The 12,562-nt window shown below is 51.7% G+C and overlaps 1 protein-coding gene across 12 annotated transcripts in view; it reads right to left on the bottom strand.

Annotated features, from left to right (window-relative positions):
- Positions 1 to 12,562, bottom strand: part of GRIP1 (glutamate receptor interacting protein 1) — a 1,071,013-nt gene that overhangs the window by 6,893 nt on the left and 1,051,558 nt on the right. For all 12 annotated transcript variants that reach the window (XM_082255180.1, XM_082255172.1, XM_082255177.1 and 9 more), the window contains one exon: positions 4,071 to 4,217. In XM_082255180.1, coding sequence (XP_082111306.1) covers positions 4,071 to 4,217 — 147 coding nt within the window. The remainder of the gene's footprint in view (positions 1 to 4,070; positions 4,218 to 12,562) is intronic.

The raw sequence follows: 12,562 nt of genomic DNA, 5'->3' as shown, positions 1-12,562 counted from the left end.
CAATTTTCCACCCCCGGAAGGAATACTGCGGAGAGAGCTGGAACAAATCGTTCCACCCAACGAAGGAAGCCGGCCACTTCTACGGCCGCCAGGACACTCTCGGTGCCCCCCTGGTGATTGACGTAAGCCACTGCCGTGGCATTGTCCGACTGAATCCGCACTGGGCTGCCCCGGAGCCGCTCGGTCCAGTGAATCAGACAAAGTCTGATCGCTCTCAGTTCCAATACATTTATCAGTAACCTGGATTCTTCCAGGGACCAGAGCCCCTGAGCAGATCGTCTGCCGAGAACCCCACCCCACCCGGATAGACTGGCATCCGTGGTGACAATCGTCCAATAGATTGGAAGAAATGACTTCCCCTGACTGAGCATTGGTGACCGAAGCCACCAAACCAGAGATTTCCTGGTCCGTTCGCTCAGCCGGATCTGATTGTCCAGGGAATCTGGATTCCGGTTCCATTTGAGAAGAATCTCCTTTTGAAGAATCCGGGTATGAGACTGGGCAAACGGTATTGCCTCGAAGGAGGCCACCATCAGTCCCAGAACCCTCATGCAAGTCCGCAGGGAAGGCCAGTTGACGGTCAATAATAACTGAGTCGTCGACTGAATCTTTCGGAGTTTCTCCGCCGGGAGAAACACTTTTGCCAAGGATGTATCCAAAGTTAGGCCCAGATAGTTCAGTCTCCTGGTGGGGACCAGGGATGATTTCTGTCGGTTCACTAGCCACCCGAACTCTTCCAAAGAGATCATAGTGATCTCCAAGTTTAGCAACAGAGCCTGCGGAGACTCCGCACGGAGAAGAAGATCGTCTAGGTAGCCTAGAACCGATATGCCCCGCTGTCGCAACAGCGCCAAAACTGGGGCCAAAACCTTTGTGAAGACCTGGGGAGCAGAGGCGAGACCAAAGGGTAACTGATAACGGTTCTCTCCCACGGAAAAGCGAAGGAAACGCTTTTGTCCTACGTAAATGGGAGTGTGAAGATAGGCATCCTTGATGTCTATGGACGCCAGAAAATCCCCCTGATGCAGGGAGGCCACTACTGTGCGAATGGACATCTTGAATTTTTGCACCCGGACAAAATGATTGAGTGCTCTCAAGTCCAGAATTGGACGCACCTTGCCCTCTTTTATAGGTTCGAATAGAACCCCTGAAAACGTTCTGTCCAAGGAACGGGGACCACCACTCCTTGTTGTATCAAATCCGTCACTGCCCCCCGCAAAGCTTCTAAGCGATCCGGGGATAGTCGGATATTGGAAGGGAAGAACCGCACTGGTGGAAGTGATCGAAACTCGATCTTGTATCCCGACCGTATGACCTCTTGAACCCATTTGTCTGGAATCCTGGAGAGCCATGGGTCCGGAAACCGGTGAAGACGTCCCCCCACCCCAGATATGGGTGGGGGCGCACCTTCAGGCTGTAGTGGTCTTGTCTTCAGGTCTGGCAGAGCCGGACCTTTGCTTACCCGACCAGCGCCCTTTGAAACCCCCTGGGGGGGGCTTTAGAGGACTTCGCCTTATCGCCCGCCCCAGCGGAGCGAAAAAACTTCTTATGAGCGGAAAAGGAAGGTCCCCGTCTGCGACGAGGTCCTTTCCCCTTAGTAGTCTGTGGTAAAAAGGTGCTCTTGCCACCAGTGATACCCTTGATGATCTCATCCAAGGTGGCACCAAACATGCGATCCCCTTGAAAGGGGAGATTAGCCAAGGCTTTTTTGAAAGCTTGATCCGCCGACCAGCATTTTAACCACAGCATACGCCGAAGGACCACCGCCGAGATCGATACGCGCCCCATTAAAGGAGCGGCGTCCAGGGCGGCGTCACAGACAAACTGTAGCGCTTGTACCATCTGCTCCAGCAAGTCCGATACTGCCGGAGGGAGACTTCTCCCCTCCAGATCTCGGCGTAACAACTTGGTCCACTCTGTCAATGTTTGTGCAACCAGCGCAATGGTGAACACTGGCCTAAAGGCTAACCCTATCAGGGAAAACATAAAGCGGATATAGATTCCGCTTTACGGTCCACCGGGTCCCGAAAAGACGGAGCGTCCTCCACCGGGATAACAGTAGCTTTATTTAGTCTGGAAATCGGTGAATCCACCGACGGTGGTACCGTCCATTTATTAAGGAGGGATTCTTCAAACGGATAGCATCTAGCAATCCGCTTGGAAATACCAGGGGTTCGTTTTGGACCGACCCATTCTTCCTTAATTATATCTTGAAAACATTTGGGCAAAGGAAACACCTTTGCCATCTTGGTAGGCTTGCGAGTACCAAAAGCAATTTCAGTATCAACTGCCTCCGTAGGTGTAACCTCAAGTCTTAAAGTTTCCCGCACAGACACAATCAGTGCATCTACCAGCGCTTCATCTTGCGCTATAGCGGAGGCAGAAATGTCTTCCTCGCTATCTGAGTAGATGGGATACGAGACAGAAGAGGGACCTGCAGCCGCCGCGACACGCTCAGAATCTGTATCTGAAGTGTCAGACGAAATAGGGGTAGGCGGGGGTCGCTTTTTCGCCCCCCGTCCCTGACAGGCCACCTCCACCCGGGATACAAAAGACTCCAAAACCGCTGACCAAAGCATCATCAATAGTCAGTGGAGAACTGGAGGGTCCTGCAGCCACCTCGAGGGGATCAGGTGGGGATACATGTGTGGCAGGGTCCATGACAAATCCAGGAACACCTGCCAGCAAACAAGGATTGCAAAAGAAAAAACTTTTTTTTTTTCTTTTTTTGTATGTAATCCCCCAGCGCAACAGTGCCCCTCAGTGCCACCTGCTTCGGACCCCCACAGAGAGAGAGAGAGAGAGAGAGACCCCAAGGGCTCACCACCTGATGCACAGAAGCTTCTACCGAACTGCTCTCAGCGCTGTCCTTACAGAACAGGAAGTCTTATGGATCGATTTACCCGGGTAAAGGAGCGGCTCCGCCCCTTTACACGTCTTCCGGCACTCCCACCGCTGCTCCTTGAGGCAGGCTGGGTGTATCCAAGATGGCCGCCGCCATACAGGAGACATTAGGCTACACCAAAATGGCGGCTCCGCGCGGCCCGCTGAAGAATGGCGGCTCTGTGCGGCTACACCGCTAATAGAGGACTCCCGTGCGATAGGTAAGTGCCTGATAGTATCACCCCTCTGCACGACTGTTTCAACAGTAACGCCAGCGGCGCCCTGTCTCCATCCTTGACCGACATCAGTCATGGATTCCTTAGACCTACAATGCAGGCTTTCCTTGCAGCGACAGACTCATACAGATTGTCAGCTCCCAAACCAAGCCTCCTGGAGTGGTATACTTTACTCACCAACTCATACTAGCGAGGGGGAGATATGTGGAGTGTGTCACAGGATAGAGGGGAACCCGGGATCACGAGGGTCCGACCATCCCACGGAGGGGCCCGCGTCTACTCCCAAAACCTGACAGGGGGAGAGGGGGAACATTCTACTCACCATACCGGAACAGGCGGGCACCCACTCCTGACAGAACCCCTTCTCCACCGAGGTGGGGGGGCTGTCGGCCAATACGGACGCCGCGACTCAGATTCCGACTGGTCGTAGGCGACCTGGCGAGACGTTTAACTCGCGGGGCCAGTCCCTGTCAGTGGGACTATGTCGCGGCCGACCCAGCGCGGAGCTAGAGCCTGCACGCGCTCGTAGGCCGGCTGGGGTGACCACTGGATCTCAACATCCAGCCCGTCGCCCAGCTCCAGCATAATTGCTTGAAGATCTCACAGGAACAAAAACTGGAGAGTAAAAGCTAACTAAAAAAGATTTATCTAAAAAAGCTTGCCAGGACCAGAGATCCCAGCAAGGAACTTAGGTCCTTACTCCTGACTAGGCAGAAAAAAACTGACATCATGTAGCAGGGAGAGAGAGGATATACCCTCTGGGACTGCCCCTAAGGTGTGGCCAGAACGTTTTTCCTGCCTAGTGTCCTACTCCTGTAGGGGGCAGTATAACCCTACTGATATTAATCAAAGAGGACTGCGTCTGTCAATGAGCGACAGAGAAATTCTGCTTTACATTTGGCAGTAGACTTCTACATACAAATCATGACATACAACACACACTTGTGTTACCTGCAGTAGCCGGTCAAATGGCTTCAGGCCTCCTATATCTCCAGGTCCATTGGAACGAATGTTCTTCACATACACGCCCTTCTCCAGTAAGCCATCAGCTACACTAAATCCAAAATCTTCTCTATCCGAATCTTTAAATAAAGAGATCTTAAAAAAAAGAAAGCATACTAATTGATGAGTAAAACAAATAATGGAATAACTGAAGTACATTTAAACCTAGAACTCAATTCAGAGTTTTGAATGGAGTAGGGAATGATTAGCAATCCTGTCAAGTTTTGTATCGCTTTCTACATTCCCCCTGAGGAGATTCACCACCTCTGTCTTACTGATCACTGTCACCAGGACTGGAGGTGAGGGAAAAGACAAAATGTGGAATCCTCAATGGAGCAACAAAAGACACCTGTTGTGGTGACAACTGTCAGAGAGGGGAACTCTCTTCACCCTGTAAATATTTCCTCTCATTTAATGTTGCATCTCCAGGACAGACTAAAGGAAAATCACCCCAAAGAGGCGCAGAAAGCAAATATAAAATGAGAAGTGTTTTACCATTTTCTACTTTATCTAAAACTAAAATAAAAAGAAAGGTTTTGGCTATACATACACTTTAACCACTTCTGGACCAAGCCCATTTCTGACACATGTTGTTTACAAGTTAAAATCAGTATTTTTTGCTAGAAAATTACTTAAAACCCCCAAACATGATATATATTTTTTTTTTCAAAGACTCTAGAGAATAAAATGGCGGTCGTTGCAATATTTTTTTGTCATGCTGTATTTGTGCAGCAGTCATTCAAATGCCATTTTTTTGGGAAAAATTAAATTTCACTGCATTTAAAAAAAATAAACAGTAAAGTGAGCCCATTTTATTTTTGTATATTGTGAAAGATGATGTCACGCCGAGTAAATAGATACCTAACATGTTACTGTTTAAAATTTCGCACACCCGCAGAATGGCAACAAACTACGGTCAATAAAAATCTCCATAGGCGATGCTTTAAATTTTTTTAACAGTTACCAGTTTAGAGTAGCTCTTTTTTGTTAAATTTTTGCTCTCGCTCTAGCGATCGCGGCGATACCTCACGTGTGGTTTGAACAGCGATTTAATTTGCGGGCACGACTTCCGTATAGGTTTTCTTTCGTGCGCGAGCTCATGGGGGCGGTTAAAAAAATGGAATTTTTGTAAAATCTTACCTGTAAAATTCCTTTCTCTGAGTCCTCCGACAGTCGCCACCTCTTCATATTCGTCACTAATGGGGTTATTGACCTTTGCTCCGCAGGAGTAGCTAGGCAACAGAATATATTAATATCAAAGCTTTTAGCATATCCCACCCCCAGGGGGTGGTCCCCTCAGTCAATATCTCCCTGCTTCCTGCATACCAACTCAGTTTCAGTAGAATAGCAGTAGAGTACATAAACAAACCCCAAAAGAGGGGCGGGGGCGGCGACTGTCGGAGGACTCAGAGAAAGGAATTTTACAGGTAAGAGTTTACAAAAATTCCGTTTTCTCTTACGTCCTCCGACAGTCGCCGCCTCTTCATATTCGTCACTAATGGGGCAGTGCCATCTTAAGAGCATTGAAGGGCCCCGGGCAATGCAGTACACTGGGGCCCCGCCTACACAATCACCCACGAGAATAAAAATGCAAATTATCGATAAGGAAATATTTATTGGTACAGCAGTGCCAGGCTAATGACAGCTTCCAAGTTGGGTGGCTGGGTCCGGTGAACACACACACGGATGGGAGTCAGACTCGACTGTCCTGTGTGCGCCTGTTCCCATGGAGACGGACAGGAATTCCTGCAGATGTGGGCCCCCCCTCCACAGCCCAAGTGGCCTGACAGCAGTGCAGGGCTGACAGGCGCTTGCCACCTGCTAAGATCGGCGGCGGGATGCACGCGGGAATCAAGACTATTGCTTGGCTGGGGCTGGGTCACTGGGCAGGTGGGGCCCCCCGGGCAAGCGGGGCCCCCGGGCAACTGCCCAGCGGGCCCATTCGGTAAGATGGCCCTGTAATGGGGACGTCCCAAAGCAGTGTAGACATGAGGGGTGGGAAAACAGCAGCCACGCCTAAAGCAACGCAATACCCATATCAGAGAAAGGAACCTTACCAAAGTAAGAGAACCAACTGGGCAACAGGAAAACGTGCTCAACAGGAGCAACAATCCAGGAAAAAACAAGTAACCTAGGGGTAAAAAACACCCCAACAGCCAAGGACCCAAACAAGGGACCCTAAGGCACTGCCGCACTAAGAACTTTACGGCCAAAAGAAGCATCCGCCGATGCCTGATCATCCACCTTGTAAAATTTTGAGAAGGTGTGAACGGACGACCAAGTCGCCGCCTTACACACCTGGGCCACAGAAGCCCGATGATGACAGGCCCAAGACGTACTCAAAGATCTGGTAGAGTGCGCCTTCACAGGCACGGGAGGAACCTTCCCCCTCAAAGCATAGGCCTGCTCAATGGTCTGTCTGATCCATTTGGCGATGGTAGAAGCCGACGCCACCATGCCCTTCCGAGGTCCCTCAGGAAGGACAAAGAGAGAATCCGACTTGCAAAAGGATTTAGTCGATGACAGGTAAACCCTGATCGCCCTAACAACATCCAAGGAATGTAAGGCCACCTCCTTCGGATGCTTAGGCTTCGCGCAAAGCGAAGGCAAGACAATGTCCTCATTGAGGTGAAATTCAGAGATCCTTTTCGGAAGAAAAGATGGGTTAGGTCGCAAGACCACCTTATCCAAGTGAATCACCAAATACGGAGACTTGCAGGACAAGGCCGCCAGCTCTGACACCCTGCGAGCCGAAGTGATCGCCACTAAGAAGGCAACCTTCTTGGACAACAAAGACAACGAGATCTCCCTGATATTTTCAAAAGGAGCATGTTGCAACACGGACAGAACAAGGTTCAAATCCCATGGAGGCAAAGGCTCCCTCCTAGGAGGGACCAAATGTAGCACCCCTTGAACAAAGGTGCTAACCAAAGAGTTAGACGCCACAGGACGTTGAAAGAGAACGGCCAGCGCAGAAATCTGACCCTTAATCGTGGCCAACGCCAAACGCTGGTCCACGCCCGTTTGAAGGAAAGCCAACACTCTCGACACAGAGTATGAGCGAGGGGAATACCCCCTGGACTAACACCAGGCAAAGTAAGCCTTCCAAGTACGGTAGTAAATCTTCCCCGAAGAGGCCTTCCTAGCCTTGATCAAAGTGGGAATGACCTCAGGGGAAAGACCCCTATACTTCAGGACCTGGCTTTCAACAGCCAGGCCGTTAAAGCCAGCGACTGTAAAGCAGGATGGAATATTGGTCCTTGAGACAGGAGATCTTCTCGAAGTGGCAGACGCCACGGAGCGTCGACCGCCAGATTCACGAGGTCTGCGTACCAAGACCGGCGAGGCCAGTCCGGTGCCACCTGAATCACCGTTTTTGGTTCCGAGGCCAACCTGCGAAGGAACCTGGACAGCAGCTGAATCGGTGGAAAGGCATACATCAGGCGATACTGATGCCAGGGCGTCACTAACGCGTCCGAGGCGTCCGCCCGAGGATCGCGCGTCCTTGCCACGAACCTTTCCACCTTGGTGTTTAGACGAGACGCAAACAGGTCCACATCTGGGGACCCCCACTTCGCGCACAACATCTGGAAGACATCCGGGTGAAGGGACCATTCCCCCTGGTCCAGGGTCTGGCGGCTCAGATAATCCGCCTACCAGTTTTCCACCCCCGGAATGTGAACTGCAGAGATCGCCGGGACGTACGTCTCGGCCCAAGACAGAATGTCGGCTACTTCCCGAGCCGCCCGGGCACTCCTGGTGCCCCCTTGGTGGTTGATGTAGGCCACCGCCGTGGCATTGTCCGTCTGCACCCGAACTGGACAGCCCTGAAGCCTGTCCGTCCAACGCAGAAGACAGAGATTTATCGCTCGCAATTCCAGAATGTTGATCGGAAGGGAGGATTCCTCCTCCGACCAAGTTCCCTGGGCGGACAAAACGCCCAGAACACCACCCCAGCCCGACAGGCTGGCATCCGTGGTGATCACCATCCACGACAAAGGACGAAAGGACTTGCCCCCCGACACCGCCGTGGACTGGAGCCACCACAAAAGACCCCTGCGGGTGAGATGGCTTAACGACAGCCGCAGATCCAGAGATTGCGGACGCCCGTCCCATTTGGCCAGGACCTCCGCCTGAAGCTCCCGTGTGTGAAACTGGGCGAAGGGAATCGCCTCGAAGGCCGAAACCATCAATCCCAGACACCTCATACACGTCCGGAGGGACGAGCACTGATTGTCCCTGAGGGACCTGACTTCGCACTGAAGTGTCCGAAGCTTGTCTTCCGGCAGGAAGACCTTCGCCTGAACAGAATCATCCCCAGGTAGGGAAGACGAACCGACGGACACAACGTCGATTTTGCAAAATTTATCGACCAGCCGAATTCCTGCAGAGTCTGCATTGTGATGGACAGGTCGTTCACCAGACCCTGACTGGTCGCGGACCGAATCAGAATATGGTCCAGATACCCCAGGACAGAAATGCCCTGGGCTCTCAGTAAAGCCAGAACCGGCGCAAGCACCTTGGTGAAAACCCGCGGAGCTGAAGCGAGACCGAAGGGTAACGCCACGAATTGATAATGATCCTCCGCAATGGCAAATCGAAGGTACCTCTGGTGACCCTCGAAAATGGGGATGTGTAGGTACGCATCCTTCAAGTCGATGGAGGCCATGAATTCCCCCGGAACCAGGGCAGCCACCACCGAGCGCAGGGATTCCATGCGAAACTTGCGAACCCGCACAAAGCGGTTCAGAGCTTTTAAGTCCAGAATCGGACGTACTTTGCCCTCCTTTCTGGGCACAGTGAACAGATTGGAATAGAACCCCCGAAATCTGTCCCGATGAGGCACTGGGACCACCACTCCCTGGGCCCGCAAATCCCGCACCGCCAGGTGCAGATCCTGCAAGCGCTCCGGAGTCAGCTGAAGGTTTGAGGGGAAAAATCTGCCCGCCAGCCGAGAGAGAAACTCGATCTTGTATCCAGATCGAACGATTTCCTGAACCCACCTGTCCCGAATGCGGTCCAGCCAGGGTTGAAGAAAACCGAGCAAACGTCCCCCCACCCCAGAAACGGGTGAGGGCGCCCCTTCAGGCCGCATTGTTATGGGTAGCGGATCCGGACTGGCCGGACTTCTGCTAACCCGCCCACGGCTTCTTCTGGGAGCCTTGGCCTTTGAAGGGCTTGCCCTTATAGTGCGACCGAAAGGCACGAAAAGACCCCTGAGAGGGCCTAAACTAAGCATTCTTACCGCGAACAAACTTATTCTTGTGAGATTGGGGCAAGAGAGTGCTCTTACCCCCAGAAATACCCTTTATCAGAGTATCCAAAGATTCGCCAAAAAGGCAGATCCCGCGTAGGGCAAATTCGCCAGAGTCTTGCGAGAAGATTGGTCAACCGACCAGCATTTCAACCATATCAGGCGACGGTTCAAGACTGCCACACTAGAAAGACGCGCAGCCAAAGGGACTAAATCCAAGTCCGCATCACACAAATACATGACACCCTGATGAATCTGATCCACCATAGCCAAAGTTGTCGGCGGGGCAGAGTCAGCCACCAGAGTGCGCCTGAGCACCTGCGTCCAATCCGCAATAGCCTGGGCTGCCATAATGGAAGCAAAAATAGGCTTCAGCATAGAACCAGCAACCGTATAGGCATGACGGGCCAGAGATTACAATCTCCTGTCCGTCGGGTCCCGGAACACCGGTGTATCCTCAGCAGGGATCGCAGTTGATTTATTCAAAATTGCCACCGCGTGATCCACCTGAGGCGGCACACACCAACGCTCATCAGTAGCTGGTGTAAAGGGATAACGCAGCTTGAACCTACTCGGCACAGCAAAAGGCTTCTTTAAATTGCGCCATTGCTCATCAACCGCGCGCTGAAATTCCGTAGAGCAAGGAAAAACCTGCAATGTTTTGCGTTTCCTCTGCGTCCCATAAGAGGACATCAAAGCAGGAGAACATGGTTCATCCTGCAAATGCAGCGTTTGCTTGATAGAAGCAACCAACTCATCCATGAGTGCAAGCTCTTCAGACGAGCCAGGGGGAGAATTATCAACCCCTTCCACCTCAGCCTCCCCGTCAGACCCCACAAGGTCCAGGGATGAGTGAGACCCTGAGAAGGGCACTCCAGCCATAGCAGCCCCATCGCCCTCTGAATCAGAGGAAATAGACACCCTGGGCCGTTTTGTGGATCGATCAGCCACCAGCATCTGCACCTGAGCAGCTAAGTTAGCCACAATAGTAGCCAGATCAGCCCCCTCGGGGGATGCAGCAGCCCCTTGGCCCCCCACCAGGGTAGGAGGAAACTTGCAATCCTGAGAATCCATGCCCCAGCAAAAAAATTAATAAAGGATACTGCCCCTTTAAGATCGCGGCGAGCGCTGCCCACCGCACCCACTGAACACACTGACCCCCACAGGGATAAGAAACTGGGAAAGGAATACAGGAAAAAAGGAGATATAAAACCTGGAGAGCTCACACAGGCTGCTGCACCGATCGCTGTCCCAGAGGAAAAGGAAGTGATGCAAGACTGACAGCCCCTATGAAGCCTCTGCAAGGCTACACAAACATGGCCGCTGGCTGAGGACAAAACCCTGGGCAAAGAGAACATGGCGCTGACATGTGGGATCGATCGCCGCTCAAAACGGAGGCGTTTGGCGCCAAAAACGTGTGCAGTACCTCACAGGACCTGCCACCATAATTTTTGCCCCAGAAAAAATGGCGGATCGCTGCAGCGATCGCCACACAGCATGTCTAAAATCTTACTGCTTCATATGACACCCAGCAGAGCGGGAGAGCCCCCCCCCCTCACAGCCCACACACAGGCAGCAAGTGCACACAGGAGCACAGCAGCCACACAGACATGCAGGGTCACACAGTCCCAGACTGACACCCAAATAGACAGGTCCCCACATAGAGATACACTTACCAGTCCGGATGGCGTGGGGAGCCTGCTTCAGCAACCAAACCGCAGTACTGAGGACAGGGAGTGTCGCAAGCATGACGCAGTGGAGTTGCGGTGCGAAACCGCAATGGCGTCCAGTGAGGTAGCCACCTCACCGATAGCATCCCTGCAGCGAACAGGGATAGGTCGTTCAATGTGCCAGGGTAAAACCTAAGCTGAACGCTCGATGGCAGGCTGGGAAGCCCCTGGCCCTGAGCCCTGGGATCCAGGGTGGCCAGACTGAGACCCAGCTCCGCACGATCATCTTCATCAGAAGAACTAACTAATGCTGGAAACAAACAGCTAAGTAAAAGAAAGAGAAAAAACTTCAAATAAAATCAAAAAAGAGAAAAGTGGCTGAGACTAAGAGCCCCAGCACAGGAACAGCCTGCGTACTCCTGAGCTAGGCATGTGAAACTGAGTTGGTATGCAGGAAGCAGGGAGGTATTGACTGAGGGGACCAGCTCTAAAAGCTTTGATATTAATATATTCTGTTGCCTAGCTACTCCTGCGGAGCAAAGGTCAATAACCCCATTGGTGACGAATATGAAGAGGCGGCGACTGTCGGAGGACGTAAGAGAAAAAATGTTTTCCTATTTATTTTATTTCTTTTTTTAATTTTAGCACAGGTTTTGAAAAAAAAAAATAAATAAAAAATCTGATCACTTTTATTGCTGTCACAAACAATGTAAACATCCCTTGTGACAGCAATAGGCAGTGACAGGTACTCTTTATGGAGACCCCACGACTGCACTTCAATGTATTCAAAATGCCGAAAACTGCGTTTTTGAATACAGTCACTTTTAAAATTCGGAGCCTTTAGCCGCCGAGTAACCAGGATATGACGTCATGGATGCCGCCTCCGGGTTACGTCATCGGAGACCCGATCGAAGCCGCGGCCAGCTTTGATTGGGACTCCAACCAGCCGGCGGAGGTGCCGGCTGGTTGCCCGGGTCTCCCGGTGGGACGGGAGACCCAGGCAGAGCTGCGGAAGGAGGAGGGAGGGCGTCCCCTCCTGCTCGCTGGGGTAACGATCGAGCGGCTCCTGAGCCGCATTGGTCGTTACCACCTGAAAGCCGACCCCCGACTCTAAAAAACGGTACTGGGATGATGCCTCTAGCTGCAGGCATCACCCTGGTACAGCCACTTATTGCAGCCGACGTAGAGCTACGTTGATATGCGGTAAGTGGTATCTAAACCCAAAGACAAACAGTAATATTTTGCAACATGGCTGCCCTTAAAAAAGGTGACTGCATTATTTCCCCTATTGAGGAATTTTCCCTTTTTTACTTCCTGTCCCTGTTCACTCACTTCACCTATGGAAGGATTTATTGCTGTCACATTAGGCTGCTCGCTTTATCTGAACTACAAACCCCTCTTCCAATCCATTACATGGGAAGGTGTTCTTTTGTAGTTCACAGAAAGTAGCTGGGAAAACGTGTCATCTTGTTTGATGTATCAGTTACATGCACAGAAAACCACTATTATTCTGTACT

Source organism: Pelophylax lessonae, assembly GCF_965119305.1.
Source record: "Pelophylax lessonae genome assembly, chromosome: 4".
Lineage (NCBI taxonomy): Eukaryota > Metazoa > Chordata > Amphibia > Anura > Ranidae > Pelophylax > Pelophylax lessonae.
This window is presented reverse-complemented; position numbering and strand designations above follow the sequence as displayed.